Source organism: Larus michahellis, chromosome 1 (assembly GCF_964199755.1).
Source record: "Larus michahellis chromosome 1, bLarMic1.1, whole genome shotgun sequence".
NCBI lineage: Eukaryota > Metazoa > Chordata > Aves > Charadriiformes > Laridae > Larus > Larus michahellis.
In genome coordinates, this window is record NC_133896.1 from 53376743 (window position 1) to 53404158 (window position 27416).

A 27416-nucleotide genomic window follows, 5' to 3' on the forward strand; every position below is an offset into this window, starting at 1 on the left:
GGATGGGAATCTTGCACTGAGAATCTTCAGATCTCCCGAAGAACCCACTTTACAGTGAAGATTTTTTTTTAAATTGGAATACCTGAGGTAATTTAGATGTTATGGAGAAGGAAAAGCAAAACAGGGGTTTCTTACTCCTCCCAAGGTTCATGTTTCTTTTCTTGCAGAGTTTTAGATTTACTTAACTGGCTCAGTAGAGGCAGAAACTGAAGTCAGTGAGGATGAGACTCATCTTTGAGGGCACTTTTGGTATGCTATAGAATTTTCTAGGCATCAGCTAAACCCAGCTTTAGAGCTGCTACTATTATATGGTAGTAACCATGTGAAAAGACATTTCTCTGGCTTTGAAGTGCTGGAAAGGACTTATAAGCCACCGCCCCCACCCCACCCCCCGAGAATGACTCCTGGCTAACTCATATTGTGTCTTACAGGATAGAGAGCATTCAAAGCCAAAAGATTCTCAATTAAACGCTCAGTGATGAGGTGCAAGAAAAAAGCTCCAAAGATGGCACAAAATAGAACACTTTCTAAGGCTGAGACCTGTCAGCATAAACCGGGAGGCAATTGTACCTGACCAACTTGAAACCCCTATGAACCTTTAGAAAGTTCATCAACAATATGCAACAGGAGATGAGCGTTTGCAGCTCTATCTTGCAGTCATAGCAATGAGGAGGAGCTAAGTGGCATTCACGTCCCAGTCATTTATTGCTATAGGGTAGAAACCTACTGACACTCAGTTGCATAAAAAGTCCCAAAAGGCATTAACTGGCCAAAAGATTTCAGCCCTAAGGAAATCATGTGCACCACGTCTGGGAGAATACACCAGTCATCACTCAGGGAAAAACTGCTTCTCGAATGATGTCACAGTTAGTCTTTATTGCCTATTGTTTGGGGATAAATAGCTGGTTTTCTCTTACAAGGAGTGGTGAGTTGCTTTCAGAGCTTTCCTAAGGAAAGGATTTTGGAATGAAAAGCTAAGTCATCTGCCTTTCTCTGGATATTGTTTTGTAAGCAAGTCAGACTACGTTCTTAGGATTTTTAAAACATTTTTTATTAATTTTTATTGCTTTTGGCTTGTTTTTATAGTAAAAGAACAAAGAATAGCATATTACAATGTATATAGATTGAAGTCCTTCAACAAGCTACTTTAACACATTTGCTTTCTTGCACCATAGCCATCTCTCACTGTTTGAAAAACGGAATTTTCAGGGGCTATAGCTCCTTAGAAAAACCTCAGAAGCTCAGACAAAACAACTGTGAGGATGTTTTAAGACTCCTAAGTCTCAAAATTCCTTACAAGGAAGGAATGTAATCCCTATTAATGAATAGAAATTATTTTTAAAATAACTAACAAACTGTGTTGACTCCAAACATCTTCTGACACAGCGCATCAGCCAGGCATGAGATCTGGGGTATGTGTGCATTCCCATTGGACTCCTCTAGGAAGAAGAATGGAGTAGTTCTCTGATGGGAGCTGGGCTTGTGGCAATCAGATCTGGAACTACACCAGCACTCTCTGCTGAAATGCTTCAGTCCCTGGACTAAGGAGAACTTTGCTTTCACCCCAGTGTTTTCTGACAGAGGATCTTACTATCTTTAGATTGCTTTCCCAAGGCCGGGGTTGAAAAGGGAGGAAAAGGACTGATTCAAAGGTTCTTCCCTTGTTGTTCTCCTACTTAAAAAAGGGAAAACTCAATGATCATAGAGGCAGCCAGCCTGCAGGGTCCAAAACTGGATCCAATGGGTCTTTTCCCAGATAGAAGAGGAGAAGAGGACAGACTGAGAAGGTGGAATAAGGATCACATGCTACAGGATGGTATAACGGGAGGGAAAGCACAAGAGCATTGACACAGGAACATTCACATTTAACCACAGAAGGAGAGGGCTAGCACACGAGCTTGAGAAAAAATGAAATCAGTCCCCTATAGCGAAAGCTAAATAAAACGTCGTTTACATAAAGAACACTTAGGGAAAGAAGAAAAGCCTTAAAAGGTGAGAAAGGCGGGAGGAATTGGGGTAAAGTGGAAAGGACAGACTGCCTCTGCCCAAGGAAATAGCTGTGTGTTGCAATTAGCTAAATGGTACACGACTCCAGTGCTGTGATTTTGTTCTGAACTGCTCATTAGTTTACTGCTGTTTCTAATGGCAGCAGTGCTGAATAATAAAAGCTGTACTCTGGACTGCCAACAGGAATTTCCTTTAGGTTTTGGTGCTGAAGCTATATTTTAAATGAAAACTGCTAGCTTTTATTTCTGGAATAACAGTAACAGATAACTATAGCACAACCATGGGTTTATAGCAATGCTTTATGCGTGGGGATTGATCTTTTAGGCAGGATTTGCTCTCCTCTCCACAACCCCTCCTTGCTCACAGGAACATATTCAGCATAGGAAAGATAAGCTGGGGGCAGGCAGTTCTTATGCAACGAGGCTCGTCAAGCTGAAGACAATGATTAAAAATGCCATCTCCTCTTATGAATATTATGTAGATACAACATCTTGCCTCCAAACAAAACAAAAGCCCTTCCTTAATGCCAGGGCAGCAGGGAATCTCGGTGCCTTCCCCGAGCATTTCAGTGGCTATGAGTGCCTCCCCGCTCACCAGCACTCAGGCTGCCAGCAACCAGGAGACACAAATCGATAGGGTTAAGTGGATTCGCTCTGTGCTTGCCTGCATATACACATCCTAACCTCCCCCTGCCTCCCCACCTGCCCCTTCTCTCTCCGGGGAACCACCATTTGCCTGCTTGTCCAGACAAGCTCCAGGGCTTGAAGTTGCAAGGGGGTGAAGAGGGAAGCCTTCCTGTTGATGATGGCGGGGTGTGAAGGGAGGCTTGCGCCACGCTAAATACAGGGAATAGGAAGCAACTAATGCAATGCCATCTTCTGCTAGATGAGGTGGGACTACTGGCACTGTCTGGTGAGAGATCGTAATGATTCTCCATCTTCTTAACCCACAGCAAACAAGTCCTGGGCAGTGAATGCTTCATGTAAATGTCTATGGGCCTGGAGACAGTGCAAGTGTCACACAAGGGCCTCCCATTGAAGGAGAGGAAACACAGTGTCATTTGGAGTGTTACTTCTTTGGAATTGCAACCACTCAGGAGCACAAAAGGAATGAAGAGTAGGATTAATTTGTTTAGCTATTGATCTCAGACACACACCTATTCATTTAACATTATTAGAACAGACAGAGTCTCATGGCTCATAGCTGGTGGGCAGTACAGCAGAGACAACATTTGCAAGCCTTTTTCATCTCTTGCTGATGAGGTAAATCTTAGCAGCAGATTCCTTATGGTGAACCCCTGGGGAAAAGTCTCCATCTATATAAAAATAGCCCAATGTCTGGACTGGTGACTCTGATCCTGTTCTCTACATAGACACTCTCAGCAACTAATTGGTGGCCCAAATAACACGGGGATATACCTGTAGAAATCCTATCTAGAAAGCTGTCAGGGAGGGAAGGAATCAAAAAGAATGGGCTTGATATAATTAGGTTTGGACATACATGCACATCCATGCACACAGCATCTCAGCTAACCAGGTGAAAAGTTAACCGTGGGAAAAGTTGAAATACATCCTCTCTGTATCTCCATAAACATGAAGATCTATGGCAGTGGGGGAAGACAGAATATGGTGCAGGGAGGCATTAAGACATTTTTCAGTAGTTTCAGCACATGGAACATGAAGTCTGTACAGGGTCCTGAATAACTTCTTTGCCAAATTAATCTGCAAAGGACTTTCTCATAACTAGCTCTTACAAAACCACCCGGCCCATAAGCAGGTGGACACAAGGGCCAAAAATAAGTGTCAAAGGTGATGAAGATCATGCTGGGGTCTGTGGAGTCACCAGGTGACACCAGTAGAGATGCTGGCACCTTAGATGATCCCAAACTGGGCCAGCTCATGCAGTTCCAGATGGCTGAAGGCTTCCCATGGGCAAATCACTGTGATATCTGCAAAAGAGAGAGAATGAGAAATGGTTCCTGGTCACTTCACTTCTTGAGTTTCTTTGATATTAATAGAAAGGCTGATTTACTCAGGAAACATTAGGAGATGGGAAAAGCAAGAAGAATGAGACTCCACTTGAAGATTAAATGAGCAGATGAACTCTTCAAATCTGGTACTATCTACCAGACCGAACCACATCACTGTATTTTCTCCTGTGCCATCTTTGTCTGTGAGCCAGAACAAATCAGCATTTCCTATAGTCTCTTCAGTGACTATGTAGCCTGGTGTAACAATTAATTCTGGTTATGTGGTTTCTCCTGTTCTTATAAACTGCCTGTAGCCAAACTGTGATCTCCTTGATGACATGTGCAATCTTAAAGCAGATGCTGAATAATTTGGTCTACAACATTCAGGATCTCTAACTCTTTGATAGGTGCAGTTGTTATTGATACCTAAGAAGTTCTGGCTGGTTACAGCTCATCCAATGCATGTTTCTCAATCCCAGACGGGTGCATAATATTCTTAAAATTAGGATTCTGCTGATACACAAATACTTAACCAGCTGGGATTTAGTTCCTGTGATTTTTGGTATTAATAGCTTAGCATTTGGCATGTCTTTGAGAACCTCATTCTGCTGAAATTCTTAGCCAGAGTATTAGCCGAAAACAAAGACAAACAAGCACATTTGCAGCCAAATGAAAGTATTCAGAAATTGATGCATGCCTAAATCGCTTTTCTATCTCGCAGTGTATGTAAGCACAAGAACGAGTGTGGCAGCTTGCAGAGGGAGTACTAGCCTTCTCTGGTGACCCTGAGAGCTGCAGAGAGGGCAGGGAGAAAAGGAGCACACCCCAGACAGTCCTCTCCTGCGCTGAAGCACGACTGTGCTCGTGTTAAAGCAGAGCATGGCAACACCATCCTGCAGCGCTTACCTGTGCCCAGTCCCTCCATGCCTGGGATGTCATCTCCAAATCTAGGGGAGAAAAGAACAGGCGAGGGGTGAGTCTGGGACAGCAGCACCCAGGAAAGGGCACCTGCCCCACAACCCCAGCCAGGGAAGAAATGTGGGCAGGCAGCAGACGAAGAGGAGCAGCTCCAGGTGGGAGAGGTGGCGGCACCAGGGGGCAAGGGGGAAGCCTCCTGGCTCCTTGCCCAAGGGAAGATGGTACCACAGGAGCCCAGCTTAGTGGTGGGGAGCCACTTGACTAGCATGGTTTCTTTTCTTTCCAAAATGCCCTTACCCTTTTACTCCTTTTTTAGGAGGCTTGCTCTTGAACTGCCTTGTCTGTCTCTGCTTGAACTTGGGAGGCCCCTTGCGTGGTGTAGTGGGACCGGTTGGAGCATCTCCAGTGTTGAGGTTGGTGGCTGGGTTCTCACTCATCGCTGGGCTGCTGTCAGTGGCTGGTGCACGCCTCTCTCAGATCCCTCGGTCTGCAAGATAATGGCAAGGATTGACGCAACACCCTGCTTATCATTTCTAGGTATCGGTAGTCAGGCAACAGAATTATGGGAAGTATAATTGTGACAGGATTAAAGATAAAGATATTAAACATAAAGAAAGATTGTAATGCATACAAACTAAGCAGGATAGCACTGCCTTTCATCCGGCATGCATGAATTAAGATGCCAGACAAAGGACACGCGAGCTAAGGGCTGGTTCAGGATATGACTACGAGGAGCCACAAAGACACACTGTCTTAGGGCTCAGAAAAATATCCTATCCTTGGGAATCATCATGCTGTACTTCACCTGTTCTTCTACTTGTGCCTAAGCAGTTCCTTTTGGGTACTGATGGAGATGGGATGCTGAGCTTGATGGGCCCTTAGTCTGGGTGCAACCACAAATAGGGCCTCATGTTTGTCAACACCAATCTTAAGGGAAATAGCACAGTGTCTTTAAAAAATTGTAAAGAAGGCTAAGGCAAAGCATTGGAGACTGTCTTTTAGACAGAAGTTAATTTCTCAGGATTTAGGAGAGCAAGGCCTATAACTTTCCCCAGGATATGTCCATTTTGGTATTTTTGAACATTATATTACATGCATATATTACCTCCTCTGCACCGCATTGCACAAGAGCCAAGCTCCACTTCAGAGGGACTGAATAGTTATCACAGAGCAATTCTTGTGCAGGAGACATCTGCCTCAGAGGGCAGAACCACTGCACTCAGAGTCTTTTGCTTCCTTCTCAGAGAGAACAGCAGTAATTCTCACCAGTGCCCAAGGGGGAGCTTCCAGCCCTTCATCAAATTTTGTGCTAATTAGTATGCTAGAATGATTCGACCAAGTGCATTTATGGACCATAAATAATTGCCAACTTTTTCTCCCCTCCTTGGAGTCACATTCTTCCCCATGACCATTACATAACTCGTAACTCCTGTCTCCAGGTGTTCATCCCTGTGCAGCCAGGCGGATGGAATCGCTGATGGAATTAACTTCGGGATTTGGTACTAAAGACTAATCCCATTATGTCACCATAGTGCTCTGGACTAATCCCCAACATCACCTGCAGTGACACTCTGGCCTTTTAATCTCAGAACTAGAAATGCCATCAAAGATGGGTAATTTTTTTTTTCCTTAGTCTGAAGACAGTTCCTGTCTTTGACAGTCCTGACATAGCCAGAGTGCCAGAAAGCAAAGCCTGAGATGCAAGGAGAAAGACCATCCAGGCAATCCTCCTCTGTCACTTCCACGTCAGTGCAAGGAGAAGTGCTGTGTTTCTGTGTCTGTGGCAGTCTGGAAACACTTCACCCCTGACTTCTTTCCATCTGTGCTGGCAGTAGGATGGATCCCAATGATAGTACCTAGAGGCATGCTAGTTCTTCTGTCGCTTGCGGTCAAACTCCTGTCTCAGCTGTAATATCCCAAGCAGGAGGCTGGACGGGTTCCAGCAGCCCCAAATGGAGCAGCAGATGGTTGTGTCTGCAGCTGAAGTGGGCACAGATGCTATTCCCCCGCCTGTAACACAACGCTTCCTAAGCACACACTGTGCCCACAAACACAGGGATCAGCTCAAATCGTAGAAGTTACTTATTTGGCTGCGATCTCTGAAGCACCTGAACAATTACCCGGTATTTACAGCTTTATCCCCACAGCATGGTGTCAGGACAAGCAAACACTGTCACCTTCATATTTTACGGAATGGGAATGGAAGTGCAGTGATTGGTATGACCTGGACTGCACATCTGGGAGGAATGACAAAATCTTTTGACTTACAGATTTTTAGGGCCAAACTGAGAGATGAAGGCAATTTGGCTCCAAACCAAAGAGAGAATTTGGTGCCTCACTGTTACTCGGGACCAGTGAGGAATTCAGATGGTGCTGCCCTACAGCAAAATGCTTTGCATTGGAAAACTGCTCCATGGCATCTCTGCTATGCCCCAAAGTACAGTATTATGCCTCCACCGCAGGAGCAGTTCTCATCAGCAGGGTGTCTGTCTCAGTGCTAGGTAGCCCTCCTGAACTACGAGAGACACACGTGCACTTCTAAGCACCTTCACTTCATCTGACATATGGAGATACTTGGCACCCTTCTCAAGGGCTGCTCCTGAAAGTACAACAGAAGAAATGCACAGGCTAACAGATTTCCAACCCTTTGGCTTGACATCCAAAACTTGTAAAAGGCAGCTGAGCTCAGTCCCCAAGTGAATTCCCAGCACAGTACCTTAACCACAAAAACGTCTTTGAGGGTCAACTCCTCTTAGTTCCTTGAGCCCATGCCTTGCCCCTGGCCTTCACTCAATAGAGAAATAGCTAATGGGAAGACTCAGTCCTTGGAGTTTTCCTTTCCCCCATCTGAGGTAGTCATGTCCACCTGCCAGCTACTTGATATCTGAAATTTGGTAGGAAAAAGAATCTGCCCAAATCACACTTCATCCTCTCTCTCACCTGCATGAATTCAAGAAAGGGCACTCAATGAAACTAAAAGGAACAATTCTAACCTCTTCCTTACCACCCTCCCCCTACCTGTTCTCCCATGCATCACCAAAAGAAAGAGCAGAGGATGGAAAGCAACCTTAATGCCACAGAACAGCCTCCATCTCACAGCAAGAATCAAGCTGTCCTCCCACCAGTGAGTTGGTGGGACTCACCCGCCATCACACACGGGTCTCCATTCATGCTGGAGAGGGCCCTGCCCCATAGCAAAGGAGCTGCCCCAGTTCCCACATGTCGGGAACCAGCTGCCCCTGCACACAGCCAGACATGGGTGGGCAGGCAGCCCTGGGATCACAGTTACGAAAGAAACACCCACAGAAGCTTCCCAGGGGAATTTCCCAGCTTTTCACCTTCCCATACCTGGGTCCTTGGATAGTCCTTGGTGCCACACCAAACAGACGGCTTGACAAATGCTCAACAAGCCTGGGTCTCCTTGTCTCACCCTCTGCAAGTGCTATGCTGCCTCACCCCAGTGCTTTCCAGGCTGCCAGAGCTCTTCCGCTGCCGTTGTCACTGGGATGCAGCTCCTGGGGGAGAGATGATGGCCGTGGATGCAAAGGCTGTTGAGGAACAAGATGTTCTCCTGCACACTTCCTCTGCTCCCTTCTCTGACAAGGTGTTACCTAATTGTCCCTGACAGCATTTCTGCTCAGTCCAGGGTTTAATCCTCTGGGCAAGAGCTTTGCTTGAGTTCAAATGCTAATTATACCTAATACATGGTAATGGGCTTATCTCAGTTGCGTCAGATATCCCACCTCTGGGTTGCTGGCCAGGTTAATCATCCTTCTTTTAGTTTTCTTTGAACTTAAAGAGGCTTGAATACTACTGACAAATGCTGGCTCTTTAATCTGCCCCCTCCTTAATCTTGGCTTCTCTATGGAAAATTTCCCTGACAGATAATGCAGATGCCTCACTTCACCTTCTTCAGACAGATTCAGTGTAGGATCTCATCTTCCCCTGTCTGAAACCTCCAAAAATACAGACTTCTCCATCTGTACTTGTCTTCATGGTGCCTCAGGGGAGTCAGAAACAGAACCTCCATGGGCCATGGCCCTCCAGGCAGTATATCACTGGGAGAAGATGGCATATGGGAGGAAATAGCCTCGTTTTTACGTTCCTTTTGGTGGGGTTCTGGCATGCTCAGCTCTTGACCTCAGGAGAGCCACTAGCATCATCCTTGTAGCAAGGCTTTCATCAGGGAATATTGTACCCAGTGTAAGATGCCTGTGAGGAGTCTCACAGCTCCAGTCTCGGTTGCTTGAGCTGGCTAATCATAACGATGGAAGAAGTCCACGCAGGTTCATCCCTTTCTGATCCTGCGTTTTTACACAGGATCTCAGACCCTCCGTTCTAGCAGCAGTTTTAAGACCAAGAACAAATGAAAGAGGACGCATTCTAAAAGACAGAAACTCATTTCAATCAGAACTATATTCCCACAACTGCTTCCCGGGTGGGGATCATTGGAAATATTCGCCCCATTGAAAGAAGGGATTCAGTAACTCCGAGGGTACCGCATCGCACGCTATAAACTCCCCATCGATGTGCCCTGCATGTACGGCTGGACACTGGGGCAGGAAGCACCAGCTGCCTGTCCCCACCGCTCCTCAGGATCCCCGCGGCACTGCCCACACGCAGGCTCACCCAGTCGAGGACACAAACCAAGGGGTGCCGGGGAACCCCCCGACCGAAGGGTGCCTGGCATGAGAAACCGAGCAGCCCCGCGAAGGGCGTCGCTGCTCGCAGCGCCGGGGAGCTTTGAGACAAACCATGGCTGCAGCACTCACCCTAATGTTAGAGGAAACAGAAAACGACCACCCAAGAACCACAACTCCCTCTCTCAGCTACTGGGTCTGTTCACGCTCTGCAAGCACAAACATCCAAATTTTTCCCCCATGGTGTTTTATCAGGACTTTTCTCTCCTCAGGGTTTAGCAGACAGTTCCTCTTTCACCCCCCTGCCACCCTCGCTATTGCTTTGAGCTCCTGGGAAATACTTACAGTGCCAAGGGCTCCTCTTGCAAATCATCCAACTCCCGTCCTCCAGTCTGCGTCGAAAGGGTCTCGAGGTGTCCTTTCTCCTCCAGATATACCCTGCCACCAGGTGACATCAGGCCGCCAATCGTGGGCGGGCCCCCGCACGGTGCAGGGGGGGACAGACATGTGGGCAGCGCTGTGACCCCAGTGCTCCACAGGCACAGCTCCAGCGATGTTTGGGGGTGCAGCAGAACCTCGACACGCTCTTGAGGGGTGAAGTGCCCCTTTCTGCAAGAAGAGGTTGTGCCTTCTCTGGAGCTCCTTGGGGGGAGATCTCTGGAACCAAAAAGAAATAAGGAAATCACCTGCCTTTTGAGTGATGCTGCTGCTTGTGGACACACACACACACACACACACACATATGCCTGCACATGCAGGGAAGGGAGGAGTGGTCCTAATCATCCCAGATCCCTCCCATCTATGGAGGGGCTTCCAGCAAACTTCTCAGCGGTGCTGCAGGGGGCAAGACACACCTGACAGAGCAGTGCACTTGGTCAGCCCGCTGCCAAGAGGGTTGAGTCCACTCAACGGAGTCATAGGGAACGCTGCTGAGATGCTGCGCGGTGCCCCGGTGGATATTTAGCTGCATCCAGGAGATAAGATGGCAGGGGAAGAAGGGGTAACCTTTGTGTTTCACGCCGGTGGCCAGCCAGTGGGGTGGCCTGTCACCTCTGAGACCTGAGGCACCGGACTGAGGGTAACAGCTAGGTCTCATCTAGGTACTGGTGGCATTGCTACTGTGAGGTGCTGTCTGAGAAAGGGAAGAGCTGGTGCCCTCAGCCCAAACTCCAACGCAACAAGACTCCATGGATAGTAATGCACACTGTTTTATCAGGGGCTTTGTATCTCTGATGCGTTTTAATAGCCTGTTGCGATCACCTGGGAGATCAGTGTCAGGCGTGTGGAAAAAGTGGATGGAGACTCAGGATGAAAAGAGAAAGTCCAGGGCCCTGCTAGAAGGTGCTGGAAGATCATCCTCAGCTGCAGCAGCACTTCAGTCATGGACTGTAGCTGTCTGGCTTGAGGAATAACCACAGGTTTAACAATCCCCTGGGGTCCATTGGCTCTGGTGGAGCACCGCTCACTTACCCTTGTTGAGCATCCAACTCACAAGAGACCAGGGCTGGCAGAGCCAAAAACACTCCCAGAGAAACCAGCTTCACTAGGAGCATCAGAGCAGTGCAGGGGCAGAAGGAAACCGAGGTGTGGGTTCGTGCAGGGATGGACGGGCTTCATCTTTGGGTGAGGCTGGAGGAGAGGGTTTGGAGCAGCCATGCCAGCCAGGGGTGTGACTGCGTGTGACGGAGAACGGACAGGCTCTTTCTGACGTGACAGACCCTGGCAGTGGGGACCAGTCTGGCGCTGAGCGAGCACCCCACAGCCGAAGCCTTTCAGATGGCTGAAGTTAGATGAGATAAATCCCTCAGCGAGACTCTTAGCTTACATTTAAAAGATCTATAAGGTCGCAGCCCTTGAGTGAGTACAGAGAAGCCGGGAAGTAAATCCTAGATGCAGACAAGGGGCTTTCAATCTAGCAGAGTGGCAGCAAGCACACTTAGCGTTCCCACATGTTTGAGGACAATCACACAGCTTTCGGAGGCTCATGCGATGATTTCTGGGCACAGGAAAGAGGACGGGGGCAGCATCGTGTTGGCACCGTCTCTTCCCTGTGACGGCTAGAGCTTGTACACAAACGCACAGAGACTGATTGCGCTCAGCGGCTCCTGACAGCAGAAGTGATTACTGTGGGCAGGGACCTGCTTGTGTGGATATAAAGAGGTGCAGCCTGCTGGCAGCAAAATCCGCTCCCATCCCTGCTGCTCATTCCCATGCCTCCATCTGCTGCAGACAGGTTTCCGGGGGCTCCCCCTCCCCTTCTGCCTTCTTCTATGTAGGTAGAGTTGCTGGGGAAATCGGCTCTACAGCTCTCTACTCCTCTTTTCTGAACCTTAAAAATTTACACTTTTTCAGGCTGTTTGTTTGTTTTCAAAACACCCCCTTTGTTTTCCTGTTTCCCAGTGAAATCTGGCTCATTTCTCTTTAACAAAAGTGGACATGTAGGCAAAAAATTTCCATGGTGTCACATGAAGCTATTTTATGGCCACTGAGAAAACGTGGCAGAAACTCCCTAAATGGCCCTGCTTATCGCCTTCTTTCTTATCTCCCATTATTATCAGGCCATTTCCCCTCTCTTCCTTTTTCTTCGTCCATCTCCCTTTCAAAATGGGTGACATTTGCTTTGTGGAGGTGTGGGTGCACGGCTCTGCAAGCAACAGGCACTAGCTTTGTATCGGTGCCCGGCTGCCATCCTGGATGGATGATGAGTTCTGCCCAGGGACTGAGTGGGACTGCCCCAGGAAAGCCTTTTGGGCCACATCAGTTGCCACCGATCCAGATCAGAGCTGCACCAGAACCCATGGGGGCCAAGCGGTAGCAGGAGTGTGGTCCCTGTGGCCCCAAAGGAAAACCCATGAGCTTTGTTACCTCTGGCCGGATTATTCCCTATTCCAAGGAATCACTTAAAAAACATCTCCAAGGTTTCTGACCCTATTTATGAGCTGGTGTAGCCATGGTAACTGCAGTTATACCAGAAATAGCAGCTCACTTGAATGACAAAGAAAACACAAGTTTATAAGACACTGCCTTTTCCAGGGGCTGGCTGAGCTCATGGGACTGTGGGAGGAAATCCCAGCCGAGGCGCAGACTCGGGGATGCAGCGGCTGAGGGCTGTGGCTGGCATGGGCCACAATAACTCTTTTGAAACATATCTCTACAAGCTTGTGCCAGGTGCTTGGGAGACTTTGTACCGTATTGATAGGGTTTTGTTTCTTGCCACACAGGCATACCTGACTGGAAACGAGCAGGGAATTTTCCAGGCACCTGCGGTTAAACCTTGGTTTCCCTCCTGCAGACAGGCAGCCTACCAAGTGCCTCTGAATCCCTGGGGAGGGAAGGACAGTGGTAGGACCTGGATCTGGAATGAGATGGTCTATTGGTCTTGTAAGAAGGTCAGTGAGGTTGTCATGTCAACAGCATTTTGGTGAGAAACTCAGTGTACCAAGGTGCCTGAAAAAGAAGATTCACATGCTGTAACCTTCCTTCCCCAATGGCCATCATGTTCCTAAGCTGTCTATTGTTTTGTGCAAGTGAAAAAAGAGAAACAGATATAAAAGATTGGGCTTTGCCTGGCACCGATATTTAGCTGATTGAATATATGCGAATGAGTCCATCAAAGACTCAGAGAAGAAGGCATTCTCGTGGAGTTTTGTCGCTCTTCCTTCAGGAAATCATGCACCACTACTCTGGTGTCAGGATTAAGCATCTATAGCAGCCTGCAATAAACCGGACTTTGGGAATCTGTGCCTGCTGCTGGATACAACAGTTATGTTAAGTATCTCTGAGCTCAGCTTGCAAAAGAGCCTGGTCTTGATTCTCATTTCCACTCGTGCCCTGGAGGCTGCTCTGGCAATGGGGCAGAGATTAAAGAGGCTGAGGTCTGGTCTTCCACTGCCAGGACTCTAGAGAGAGATTTCCATGGTCAGTCTGGAGAAAAGGGTCCTTTGAGGAAACATAAATCAAACCATAAGACAGCAATGACCCTGTCCGTGTTAGAAACTAGGTGGCACTGGGGACATGACCAAGTCCACGAGCCAAATGGCCATTGCCAAGGCTTCTTCAGGAAAAATGAAGCCCCTGCTTTTCACATTTAGTCAAGGGTGCTCGATTTGTGCATGTCAGAACGTCATTAGAGGCCCCAGGCTTTCAGGCACCAATGCTTTAGGACATGCTGGGGCTTTTTATAGCAGATGATATAAACCCCATGTAGCCTGTCATACACTTCATTAGTTACCAGAGAGTTACATTTTCTTCCGAGTAGTGAATCTGGCCTTTCTTGGAACAAATAACCAACTCTTACCATCTAATACCACAAGACTGCTATGTTAGTGTGATTTTATTAACTTACATGAACTTTTCCCTGATTGGCATAAATAAAAGGAAAACCGGAATGAATCCTCTCTTTTTTAGATAGCACTTTCCCCCCACAGATCTCAAAGCACAGAGACAAATTTTCATCATCCCTTATTTGTGAATATGGAAACCGATGTACAGAGAGTTCACAGAGCTGCAGATGAGACCCGGTTGTCCAGATACATGCTGTGGGGACCGAGGTGCTTGGCCATGCAGCACGAAAAGCTCAGTACTTTGTAACTGCATTGCGATTCATTATCAAGAGCATCCTCCTGCTCGTTGCAGAGTTGTCCCATGAGAAAGCAGTAACATTAGTGAGCGTCCTTTCCCTGCGCTATCTTTGCATAATGTCTGCAGCCAGGCTGTTGGTAGTGCTGCAATGGAATTGAATCTGCTAGATCATTTTAAAAAGCTTCCTCTCTTTCCTCCTTTCATACTCCCACAATTAAAATACCTGCTTTTTCTTTTATAAGATTATTTTTCTCCTGAATGCCATTTACAGAACATACTCAACATTAATATAATGAACCACAATCTAACATTTTTTCCCTATTTTTTTGATCAATCCCAGCTAGTTAATCTTGTTATCTGTATGATTGCCAGAAAGCAGAGCATGTGGCTGCTCTTAAAGTGTACCTGAATAAGTTTCCACTGTCTCAAGGGTCTTCCTTAGATTTTTGTTTTTCCATAATTGATTCCTTCTCTACGAATTACACGCCATATGCCTGTGAACAGTGATTAAACGATCCACTAGCACTCGATAAAATGATCACACTTTGAACTAAACAGACAAGTAATACTGCCTTGTTTAAAAAAAAAAAAGTGACTGAAGAGGGTGTTTTTATTTAAATGGAAATCAGATAATTCCAGAGCTTTATTTGGTTTAAAACAGTGAAGCAAGTGATTCAGTGTCACCGGGCTAAGAAGAAGAAACTGTACACAAGTCAGCTCCAGATGTCTTCTTTCCTGACAGCTTCTTTTCTCATCTTTTTTTTTGGTAAACGATCAATTCTTTCTCCTTGGCAACCAGCAGCCCAATAAAGAAAGGCTCTTCTAAAACATTTTGGTAAAATGTTTCTTTTTTTCTTCTTAAGGGGACACATCTCTTCCTATGTCTCTCACACCATGCTACAGACATACTCTTCCTCCCTCCTCCTACCGGATAAAAGCACTGCTGTGCAATCTCATTCAGCTCTTTGCCACCATTATTGCGATTTTTTTTCACGTAACAGCTGAGGCTTTCAAACTGAAATGATTGCTTCTGGGGAGCATCTCACACTCTCCTTGGGAACATTCAACTAATGGGCAGAGGAGGCAGCTCTTCCTGCTCCATTATCTTGTCTCTTGGGTGGCTGCTCCCCTCCCAGACACACGGATGCTAAATGCTCTAGCTGCCATGCGATAGCAGATCCCTGGTGGAAATAACTGTGGAAGGGGAAAAGCCAGGGGATGAAAAGGTGAATACATATTTTTTTTTTTTAAATTTATTTTCTCCTTTTATTGCTCAAGTATTTTGCCAAGTACTAAGCCTTCTGTTCTCCCCTCAGGATCTTGCAAATGTGTAGGGTTTAATGTTTTAATGTGGGGTTTTTTTGTTGTGGTTTTTTTTTTTTTTTTTTTTTTAATTCACTAGCAGATTCTAATCTTTCATTTAATTTACAGCCTCTACACTCTTGCTTTCCAGTGGAGGTAGACACCTCTATAAAGTGAATTAGAGCCTCTTATTGGGAGGCCCTGAGGGCTATTTCTGTGCCAATAACCTGGAACTGCAGCCCACTTCTGGCATCCAGTCAAGCATCATAAAGACATCCTTAGGCTAAGTGAATTGTTTAGGAGCCATCACTGCACGCTGGGCGAACAAAGGGTGTTCTGTCAGTTTCGTATATGCGAAGATTTATTTGTGGGGTCTATAGCTGATGGCATGCTTTGGTTGTAATGGTGAAAGTTATTTCTAGACAAAAAATGAAAATAAAGGAAGAGAAGAAAGAGAGAGAAAAAAGGGAAATTTTCCGCAGTGGCCAGCTGGGAAGGGCAATGATGGGGTCCCATAAGAGCATCCTCCTCTGAGGTCTCTCTCCAGTGCAGCAGGTGATGACAATAAAAATGATGAGGAGGATAATTTCTTGGTGTGCTTTCTCTTAGCATTATATACTTTTATTCAGGACCCACTTAAACTCTCTATGTTTATTCCTGGTTGTGATTCTGTTAGCTCAGGGAGGAAAACGCTCATCACGTGCAGATGTTGCACATTCATATTGCGTGTTAAGCTTCTGTGAATATATATTACTGGATAATATTTATTGAGAATTTAAATAGCTGTTAGCTGCTTTGTTGAGCACCACATATTTTTTTTTATATACTAAAGTCTACAAAACAAGAGATGAAGAAGGAGAGGGAGGAGGAGCAATTCTCACGCCGGTGCTTTCCACGAGAATCCGCTGCAATAACGCTGTGGGGGTTTGCAGAGGCAGGGCCGGGAGAGCAGTAAGATGGGAACAGCACAAGTGCAATAAAGCAAAAATGTTGCCACAGAGACGCTGATAATTACTGCCTCATGGCTTCAGAAGGTGGTTATGTGGCTGCAAGCAGCACGCCCTGAGCACCGCTAAGGCTAAAGCACCAAGGCACATAAGACACCTACGAGTTAGCAGGAGCCTGGACACAGCCTGACAAGGAGCCATGAATTCCAGTATAAAATCAAGGTCTCTGTCGAGAGGAGCGTTTAGCACAGGCAAGGCAGGGTGCAGCTGGCAAGGGAGACTTTTGTAAGGCTGGCAGAGGAGGAGAGGATGGCACAGCTCTCCTCCTAATTTAGTCCCAGCTTCAGTTCTGGCTGTTTTGGAAGAAAGTCACAATGCAAGGAGGAGTGCTTGGATAAATGCCTCCTAACACCCTGCCTGGTGATCAGCTTAGGGCTGAGATTTGATTACACTTGCTGAGATTTGACCTTACATAACCACGTGTTTTCTGAGAGGTCCTAAAATAATCCAGTCCTCTTCCAAATCCAGCTCTGGTGGGTGACTTCTCTCGGACACCACCCCCTGCAAGACACGGGCTCCTGCCACGACATCCACTGAGGGACGGAGAGCAAAAGCTGCTTTCCTTCATGCTGGGCTCTGGAGTGCAGGGGGTGCAGAGAAGACACCCTTGCTCCCTAGTGGCATGGACCTTCTTTCCCTCACCTAGCCCTGTCCTCTCACTCTCCCCCTTCCACCTGTTTTCCTTTCCCTCTCCTTTACTGGGCTGCTCTGTTCATCCTCAGCCTCTCTCAGGTTAGCCTCTGGAGGAAACTGGCTCTGTTTTGCCCCTACTCTCTCATCCCCAACCAAATCCTTTTCCTTTCTCTGTCTTGCTGTTCGCCTTGCTCCCCCAGAGGAGTTGAGTCATCCAGAAGTGACATGTGAAGTCTTTGCGCACCTTCAAGCTGGAGATGGGGGTTATGGGATTAGCACGTTAAACAGCCTGAAAGCTGCTTAGACAAGCATTAAATCTCCAATCTTCTCTCCATCTTTCAAGGAAATCTCTTCTGGAAGAGCCGTAGAGATGGAGCACCCAGTCACGTTTTCTGGCGTCAGCTCTTTATCCAGCTGAGAGCCCTCAAGTCCTGTGGCTGGGGGGTTTGAAGGGATTGCCATTGGATCTGGGGGTGGGAAACACAGCTAAATCCTTACCAGGGGTTCTGTGGCTGCACCCCCAATGTGCCTTCTTCCTCCTTGCTCTCCATGCTGAATATTGTCTCCCTTGCTGGCATTGTGTCTAGTCCCCATCCCTTTCCACCCCATCGGCTGCACTCTCCCTTGCAGCGCTTTAGGAGGAGTGAGTGGCACTGAGTAGGAAGAAGACGGGCACCACGTGTGGTAGGCACAGCAGGACCAACCTCAGGATGCTGCCTTTTAAAGCAAATCCTGGGACACCTTGTGCCTGCTGTTTATTCACATGCTTCACAGCCTGCATCCCCCTGTTTATCTTGCTTAACTGCGAGGCGGAGGAGGCAGTTTTGGGTTTACCAAGGAGCTGGGTGGCACCTCATGATGCAGTGAATGCCCCCTCGTATGGCAGGGAAAGGCCTCGTGTCTGAGCTCCCTGACCTGTCACCTTCGCCCATGCTCATCACCTCGTGACTGCCTCAGGCTCGGATTACCTCCTCCCATCTCTGGAGGAGAAAGGATCTCGGTACCCTAGTGAGGGACACCACCTGGGGACATCCACCTGAGGGACACCCACGGCCAAACTGACACTTACCTTGCAGCAGCTGTTGACATGAATTTGCTGTGCCACGAGGGTGTCTTCCCAGCGTATCGCCTGTGGTCTTCCCAGAGATTGCAAAAAGCTTGAGGGGGAGGCAAAGCTCGTGACAGTGACAGGATTCGGCAACATTAGAGACTAATGTGAGTTAGTAACATTATGTACAGAGTTCAGTGCACGTGCAAATGAGTAGCTCCAAAACAAACCACTTTACAAGAGCAGTAGAAAGAAAAATAATGACACTATTTGGCCTCTTACAATTACAAAAATGGATTCCCTGCAGGACTAAAATATCTCTTTATTTTTCCCTGCCAGAGCTTCCAGCCTGGGAAATTTCACCTCCAAATTAGAAAGTTTTGGAATTAAAGAGCAGGTGAATGTAAAGGATTCTAACAGGTGATGGTTTCCTGAATTAATCGCTTCTAAAGGCCATAAAATAGTTATTTTCCTCAGTTATAATAGTTCTCATAAAATAGTTCTTGTTCTGCAGCCTCTTATTCTGCAGAACATGGAGGTGGCATTTAGAAGCACACACCAGCAATGTACCACCAATCTAGAAAATTCAAACCCAGAAATGCTGGACAGCTTATGGCAGCAATCTGAAAGCAAATAGAAAAAAAAATGCCATGCCTAATTTTTCTAATCTTACAATTTTTAGGAAATCTCAAGAATTTTTGGGTCCAATAAGGTGCTGCAGAAGACACGCAATGGTTGAGAGTAAAGGTTGTGTGGTTGAATGATATGCATTTAAAAATTTGCGCAAGCTTTTTGGCTATTTACTTGAAATAAGTTTAGATACTAGTGGCTGATTGCATGAATTAATGCTGTCAAGTAATCGTACAACAAGTTGTAATCAGTGGGGAAAAAGTAAATCAGACCTAATAATAATAATAGTTTAAGTAGAAAATATTGTTTTCCAACTAAGGACATATTCGAAATATTACCATTTCCTTTGCAATAAAGCAGGTAGCTGCTGTCCTTGCCTCCTCCTGTCACAGACATGAGAATTGGCTGGGGTTGCACAACGTCTGCCAAGAGACGATCTTCATTGCATGGCATCATTTTGTCAGAGATGAAATCCTCATTGGTAGGCATTTGCCTTCAGTGACATGCTGTGGTTCAAAACCTGCCTTTCTTCCAGCAGATCAGTGACGTGGTTCCCCAGCGGGATGTTGGATACGCTGACCCAAAGGATGATGCCTGGCTTCTAAGCTCCCATCTGCTCGGCATGATGCATATCCAACGTCTGCAGCTCCTTGTCGCCCCTCTTACCAACAGGAAGACGAAGCATAGAGCAATAACGTGATTTGCCCATGATTACATACTGGCTAATTTCTAAACTAGGAGGAAAATCTGTTTCTCCTGCGTGCTAGGCTGACGTGCCCATATAGGCTGAGTGGCACGTCATATACCTATGGTGGCACACAGCTACGCATCTCTACACTTCTGTGAACATTTGTGGCTATATACTGGTCTTGATGTGTGCTCACACATGTTTAGAAATAGCGTGCAAACAGCTACACAAAGACACAGGCAGTCTGGTATTTATCTCTGACTTAAAAAAAAACAAAAGAGGGAAAGCTAAACCATACTCTCCTCCACCAAAAATGATCATAATAACGCTAGAATTATGATTGCACTCGTGTCTTTGTACACAGCCGCTAAAACCAAGGAAATCTCAAGCCAAGCCATGGGCGAACAGTAACCTCAACTCACACACCCTGCCAGCCAAAAGGGTGTTCTGGTCTCCCAGTACAAATTAGGAAGTTTACTGAAATCAGAGAGTTAGTCCAGGCAGCGCAGGAACCAAGACAAGAAGTTGATGTACAAGATGCAGGGGTTGCTTAACAAGACTGTTTCCTCAAAGCTCCTCCTAATTAACACATCTAACTCTTCACATCTTTTGCAGGCCAGGACTGTTCACATGGACAATTTGAGCCACCATAACGTGGCACTGTCATTGAAAGAATTTGCTCTGCCTGTTCCCCATCCCTATCCCACACAGCTCCTTCCCTTGTGCTGGCACAAGGGTTTAGCCACATTTGGCCATCATGAACAATCATCAGGAAGCCTGTCTGGGTTTAAAACTCATTGGTATATACTTACGCATTTGCCTACGTATTTTTTGTCAGGTATGTTTTAAACTCAGCTCAGTGCTGTATTCAGCTCCGTTATGCTGGCCCACAGGGAGGTTTAGCGTAGGAGTGAAAAAGAGCAGCAGAGAATAAAATAATTTCTCTTGGTGGTGAAGCTAATTCGTGGAGGTTTAAAATGTTTTGGAGGCTACAGCCCTTGCTAAATGGAAATCCACTGCTGGCCAGCCATATGCTCTTGTTTGTCCCTTGAAATGCTTGAGGTCAGGTCCAAAGTGCCACCCATGGCCTAATGAAAGCAATGGTAAGCTGGGAAAATCAGTCCCCCTCTTCTGAAATCTGTCCATCCCTGAAGGAGAGCCCTCTTACTCAGTTGTTTGAAACCTTTAAAAATTTGTGAACGATAAATGTTTTCTAATGGACCTGTAGATCCAGGACAGTTAATTTAAGCCCATTGACAATAGATTTGCTTTGCTTATTTTGCTTCTGCAAAGGCATTAAGAACAGTCTATCAGTCATTGCAGATCCAGATTTGTTGGTTGCAAACCAATGATCTAATTTGTTCTTAAATTCTGTGCTGAGGATTGTGTGTGTGAAGGATTTATGTGACTGAAGAACTAAGCGGGCACTCCGTGAGTGGAGAAGAAAGAGAAAATCTTCTGGTATTTCAGAGCGGAAGTGGTGTAAAATCTTTCTGATCACTTAAGCATCTCTGGGAACTGAGAGCTGGTTCTTCCTGAGGCAGCCGATCTTTGAAACTGCTTGTGTGAAAATGGCTGGGAGTCGGGAACAATTAGCTGATTACGTGCAGCAGGTAGCATGTGTTAACCAGGAAAAATGAGGTTCGTCGGTAAAGATCGCCATTTGCACACCCCCATATCCCCCCACGTAGGCAGGAATGCACTCAACCTGATTCTCCGCTTATTTTAATCGGTAGAAATCGGGGGCCAGCTTCTGAAATCGACCTTAATTACACCAAAGAAACAAAAACAGAAAAGAAACAAAATAAAAGCCAGGGATGAAAAACAAAGACACACCACCACCCCCCACCACCACCACTCCCCCCCATCTCGCAGGCACCGAGAGTCCGGGGCCGCGCAAGGGCAGCCCTCCCGCGGCCCCGGCCGGCCTCAAGACGCGCAGACAAAGCCCCTGCGCACCCTCTGCGCAAAAAGCGCGCAGACAAAGCGGGGCCGGCAGCCGGCGGTGCGCTGCAGCATGCGGGGCCGCGCAGGGCTTCCGCTGACAGTGGGCTGCTGGTGGCGGCGGCGGCGGCTTGCCTTTTTTTTTTTTGCGCGCGTGAGTGTTATTTTTTTATTTATTTATTTTTTTCACCCCCGCTCTCTCTCTCTCTCTCTTCACCAACTTCCTTCCTGCTCCAACTGCCAAAGCTCAAAGCTGAGCGCTGAGAGCGCAGGAGGACCCCGGCCGCAGGCGCCGCTCAGCCGGTGAGTACGAGCCCGGGCGAGGGGAGGACGCGGCGGGGGCCGGGGTGGGGGACGACGGACCCCCGGCTCCCTCCAACCCCCCCGGCGCCGCGCAACTTTGCGCCTTTGTTCCCGCTGGCCGGCTCCGTTACCCAGCCTTGCCCGGGGAGACGGGCAGGGCCCTGCCTGCATCCCGGAGGCTCTGCGGCGTGATGGGGTGGAGGGGGCAGAGGAAGGGGGAGGCAGCCCCCGCGCCCCCGGGGTGGCGAGAGGGCCCCCGGGGTGGCGTGTGGGGTGGGGTGGGGGGGTGACGACGGGTTTATGTATACCTGCGGGGTGGTAGTCGGCGGTCCCCGGGGGTGGCTGGGCAATGGGTTCCCTTTCAGCCCTCGCACCCCAGGGCGGGTGGGATGAGGAGGCCGGGGCCGGGGGCGCTGGTGGGGCCGGTGTGTTCCCCCCCCACCCCCACCCCATCGCGGAAAATTGCTTCCTCCCTGCCAAACCCGCATCCTGGAGATAAGCCCTCGATCAAGGGGTGGTTTAGGGGAGTGAATTTTGATGCAGAGAGGGAGGGCAGATAAAATAATGACCCTGTGACATCGTTCTTTGTGCCCAGTGGTCGCATGGTGGGGGTGGGGGGAGGAGGCAAGGAGGTGCCCACCATCCACCATATCTCCTGCCCCCATACCCTCTCCTGCTGCAGGTGCGAGCGCAGCCACCCACCCCCGGCACAGGCAGAGCTCAGCTGAGCGACGCTGGCACCCCTCCGCAGGGCATGATTCCTCCTTCGCCTGCTGCAGCCATCTCTCTCTCTGTCTGGGGGTCCCTAGCGCCGCCCCTGCCCCTCTGTCTGCTGCTTTGTGGGTGCTGCCAGGCCTCAGGGGTGCAGGTGATGCACGACTGCGGGTTGGGGCCACAGGGAAGCGAGAAAAATGTGGTGGGGCGAGGCAGAAGTCACACAGATTTCTCCTTGCGTAGAGCATTTATAGGGTTAATTTTCTCATTTTTAATGAGGCTTTCAGGCCATAGGGGGTCTCCATCTTATCTCAGCCCTTGGCCTGGGCAGTGACACAGGAACCCAGGGACCCCGACAGTTGGGCACCGACATGTTCCCTCTGAGGAAGCACTGGTGCCTGAGCCCAGCAGCGTGTCTTAGCTTGCAGAGGGGACCAGTCCCTCAGCTGGAATGAGTAGAGGCAGGGGCAGCTGAGATGCGACCTTTTCTCTTGGTCACCTCCTGCCTGGGAATTTGGCAGGAAGGCAGGGTCAGGCCCACAACTTGGGCAGAAATGCCAGAATTGGGTCTGATCGTTACCATCCTGAGACACATGTGACCCAGGGGTTGTTCATCCCAGACAGCCTGGCTGGTGCTGTTCCTTGCGGGATCTCGCTGTTGGAAGAGCACAGGTTGTCTGTCCACCTCTCTGGGAGGTTTTCAGAGCCTAAAAGCATCCACCCTCAAGTGAGCCACCCCATGGCATGGAAAGTCTCTGTGGCATGTGTGATGCAGAGAGGTCTAAGGGATGGGGAGCAACCAGATGGTGCAGCCCTGACTCTCTGTTTTTTTCTCTGCATGTGGCCCGACATCTCTCTCTCCATTGCCTGGGTCTCTCCCTCTCCCATGATAAACCACAAAACCCCCCATGGTGGATAGGGGCAGGCAGGCAGCTCTGCTCTGTGGTTGTAGTGGTGGCAGATGCAGCCTGGTATCGCGAGAGAGCTCAGGAGAGTGGAAATGACTCAGATCTGCAGCTGGTGTCCAAGTGGAAGGCAAGACCTGGTGGTGGCTGCCACAGCTCATCATGTCCTCTTCCTGTGCCGAATGTGGGATGGCACTGAGGGGATCGCAAAGTTTTGTAAGGTGACTGTGCTGGGGCTACAGAGCAGTGGGACATGAGCAATCATTACTTTCACGAGGGAGCTTCTGGTCTCCTTCCTCATGAGGACAAGCTCAAGGGCCTTTCCCATGGGATGTAGGTCCTTCTCACTCCCAGGGCTGAGCGTGAGCTCAGCCAAGGTTATTCAGCTGCTGGGACGTGCTTTCTTTCCTGTCTATTCGAGTTGGGATTCCCTTTTATTTCCCAGCTGCCCGCTTTGCACTAGTTCCTGACTCACCACAAAATGCCATTGCAAAGTAGTCTTGCCTCAGGGCCGTCACCCATTAGCATGCCCGACTGAGTCTTCTTGTTCCTGCGCTGCTTGGTCCTACTCTGTCCCCTTGTAACATGCCAATATACCCCTCACTGATTTTTTTTTTTTTTTTTTTCTACTGGAATTGCACTGGGAGGTCTGCATGTTACTCACTGCTGCCTGATTCCACTTGCTGATTCACCCTCAACTGTTGCATGCGGGTTTGTTTTTTTTGTATTTCCTTTCTGTTTTAATGAATGAGAAACTATCCTGCTAGCTCCTAATTTAGCTTTTGGGAGCAGGGGCAAATGTTAAGGCCACAGCTGCAGGAAGGATAAAGGGCTTGCTGGGGAAATTGCGAGTAAGCAGGCAAAAGGGAAATTTTTAGTAGGGACTTGAAGAAGGAGTTAATACAAGGATAAATGAAAAAGAACTGAATAATCTGTGTAGTTTGACCAAATCCCCTTGCTGCCAAACAGCAAGGAATGCCTTGGCCACTCATGACAGACACAGCTGCACCAGGGCACTGCTTTTTTTTTTTTCCCCAGCCTTTCTCTGAAGAGTGGGAAGGTGATTTAGCACCATGCGGCTGGCTCCGCGAGGCAGGCGGCTGACTAAGGGGGGGACCTGGCACCGCACTGCTCCCATCTCCTGCCTGTCTCCTGTTCCCCCATCCCCTGCCTTGGCTGCCATCAGTTCATCCATCTCTCCCCACTGTGGCTCCCATTTGGGATGCCACCCAAGCAGCTTCGCTGCTGTCCTGCACTCAGTGCTGCGTGTCCCAGCCGTGCTGGCTGAGGGCTCCAGGCGTCCCGAGTCTCCTTTCTGAGAAGCCCCACTGGTGCAGCACAGGTACGCATGGCTGCTCTGCGGCCAGGCTGGATGCAGTCACCGTCGTGCTTCCTTCCTTCCTTCAGCAGGAAGGAGACCCAATCGATGCCTGCAGTAAGCTGTTCCTGGGAGCAAGCGCGGGGAACGCTGGCAGATAGACTGTAGTGGGTGCGTTTCCTTGAGGGCTTCAGCTAACTTGCTAATATAAGGGAGTTACCGTCAGGTATTCATTCGATCTTTGTATGAAATGCTGCCTGCCCGTGGCTTTTAACCCGTTATGAGACGGTGAATGAAACTTCTGGCCTTGGCTTTATTCATGTCTCTCTGTGCCCTGGTGCGTGGCAGGGGCTCTTTGTGTGAGATAGCTGGCGAGTGCTGAAGCCTTGTACGGTGGCTTGTAATTGCAGGGTTGCCGGCCAGCAACCGCGCTGCAGAGTGGCTGTAAATCACTCTGGTTTCAGCCTCTGCTCCCGCACCTCCTCCCCGGGAGGGAAGAATGGTGTAGGTCTGCGTGTGCGCATGGTGCCTGCAGGGAGAGGAGCGGGGGCAGAGGGGGATTGTGTTCGAGCCAGAATATCAGCACAGCCGAGTTGGGATTGCAGCCGATCACCGTCGCCATTTGCCTGTAACGATCCTGCAGCGTTCGGTGCTGGGCGGATGCTTGCCTGCCCGGGGGACTGAGCCACGCCGTGCCCAGAGTGAGTGCCCCTGGGGACCTTACCCCGCTCCGGAGCAATCCCATTGACTGTCCCCTCCTTTGTTACCCAGACCAAGCGACCATGACTGAGAAGACCCAAGAACCTCACGTGGAGGAAGATGATGATGAGCTGGATGGGAAACTCAACTACAAGCCTCCTCCCCAGAAAACACTGCAGGAGCTGCAAGAGTTGGACAAGGACGATGAAAGCCTCGCTAAGTACAAGAAGTCCCTGCTGGGAGATGGACCTGTGGTAGTAGGTAGGCTGAGGCACGCTGACAGGAAGGGATGGGGGAGATGCGTAGCAGCAGTGTGGGGATGGGGTGAGGTGGCCTCATAGAAGAGGGAGCTTGTTTGACCAGGCACATGCGCTGCTTTTGCTGGAGGACAGGGGATGGACAGGTGGAACGGTGCATGGAAAGGAGGCAGGGAAAATTCCCTAAGCATTAGGTGTAAGATTGCTAGGGAGTGCTGGCATCAGATAGGGACTTGTGGTGGGAGGTGTGTGGACCTTGGAGGACTTGTGAGGGGTTAGAAACATGAGGGTACGAGCTGATGCTGAAAGCAGGCCTTAATGCTCAGAATGATCTTGAGAGAGGCGCCTCCTGGAGTGGAAAGATCTCCTCCAGGTATTCATATGGAGGCTGGAGGGATCCATGTTGAGTGACTGGGGTAGATGCGTGGTCCCATTGTGCTAAGAGAAGCCTGGCGTTACTGGGTGTTTCATGAAGTGCAGTTTCTGTGTGCGAAAGCAACCGTGTTTCTTCAGTGTCATTCCCCTCCCCCTGCATTTAATTTTGCAAGCTGACAGCTTCCCCCTGACTTTCCTACCTGCAGACCCAACAGCTCCCAATGTGGTGGTCACCCGACTCACCCTGGTATGTGACTCTGCTCCAGGACCGATCACTATGGACCTTACAGGTGGGCACAGACTCTGTCCTTGGGCATGTAGGGGAACAAGCAAAGGTACCTGGGATGTTTCAAATTGAAAGGGGGTTTGTCCTCAGGATGCTACAAGGGGTTTCAGAGGGACTCTGAGAGCATCTTAGCCTTGTTTCTTATTTTAAGGTATACATGTATGAAAAAGGAGTTGTAACAGAGGAAAGTGTTGAGGGTCTCTTTCTTCATCTAGACTGCTCTAGGAGCTCCTGGGTTTCTCCTGCCTTCTCTTCTTACTTCCTTTCAATGAGACCTCATGAGCACAAGGGTTGTGCATGCGTTGGGGTAATGGGCTGTTTTGAAACTTCAGAATCGAGCAATACTGCAGTTCCGGCTCCTGGGGACATGGGGAGAGAACCAGGCTTCACCTTATATGGGCTTTTCTGCAGAGAGAGGAAGCTGGGCCCGGAGGAGCAGAGAAGCTTCCTGTTCAACCAAAACCACGCAGAGCCTTGCGGAGCCCGGGCAGCCTCACAAACTGGGCAGGAGCTGCGAAACACGCTCCGCTCACCCGAGCCAGGGCTGGGCATGAGTCAAGTATGCACACGCTCCTGCAGATGCCTAACGATGAGTCTGTGCATAAATATCTTTGTGTATGTGTGCCTAGACCCGTGTACGTTTAGGCATTATCTTCATAGATGTGGACACAGAGACCCAGGCGTTTCTGTGTACGTGCTCTCACAGTGCAACTGCTTACACAGACCTCCGTGTACTCATTTTGCAGGTGTGCCGTCTGTCAAAGGGATGCGCGCCTCCAACACCAATCCCAGCCCCATCCCACCGCATGTGGTCTCTTCCTCCTGTGACACCTCTAGCTAACGGCTTGATCCTCTCCTTACAGGTGACCTTGAAGCTCTCAAGAAAGAGACCTTTGTATTAAAGGAAGGAGTGGAATACAGAGTTAAGATCCACTTCAGAGTGAGTTGTTTTCCTTCCTGTTACTTCTCATCAGTTGCCGAGACCGGTCACTGGCAGTCTGTCAAGATAACTAGAGACAGGCAGCATGCCTGCCCGAATTCTGGGCCCTTGTAAAGCTCCCCTAGCTTCAGGTGTCGTTCTACCCAACAAGGGACCAGGTCTTTCCAGGGAATTGCTTCTGCTTGCTCGCCCCTTGAAAGAAGTGGCATTCTGTCCGCTCACAATGGTGAACAACAGGTGGTTTGGAAGCCA

The 27416-nt window shown here is 48.7% G+C and overlaps 2 protein-coding genes across 18 annotated transcripts in view; one reads left to right on the top strand and one right to left on the bottom strand.

The window, feature by feature from the left end:
* The window catches only part of ARHGDIB (Rho GDP dissociation inhibitor beta), a 62964-nt gene that overhangs the window by 32520 nt on the left and 3028 nt on the right, over positions 1–27416 (top strand). For 4 of the 17 annotated variants that reach the window (XM_074576410.1, XM_074576335.1, XM_074576419.1 and 1 more), the window contains 4 exons: positions 21614–21670; positions 25379–25567; positions 26145–26228; positions 27088–27164. In XM_074576410.1, the coding sequence (XP_074432511.1) occupies positions 25390–25567; positions 26145–26228; positions 27088–27164 (339 nt within the window). In that variant the 5' untranslated portion in view covers positions 21614–21670; positions 25379–25389. Of the gene's footprint in view, positions 1–5210; positions 5432–15060; positions 15342–19273; positions 20262–21613; positions 21671–24992; positions 25309–25378; positions 25568–26144; positions 26229–27087; positions 27165–27416 lie in introns of those variants that run through there. The other 13 variants (XM_074576296.1, XM_074576342.1, XM_074576383.1 and 10 more) reach the window with 9 other exon arrangements.
* Positions 3879–5331, bottom strand: PDE6H (phosphodiesterase 6H). Its single transcript, XM_074576463.1, has 3 exons — positions 5192–5331; positions 4883–4923; positions 3879–3955 (listed from the first exon to the last, which is right to left on the bottom strand). Exons 1-3 carry the CDS (start codon positions 5329–5331, stop codon positions 3879–3881), a joined length of 258 nt encoding a protein of 85 aa, XP_074432564.1.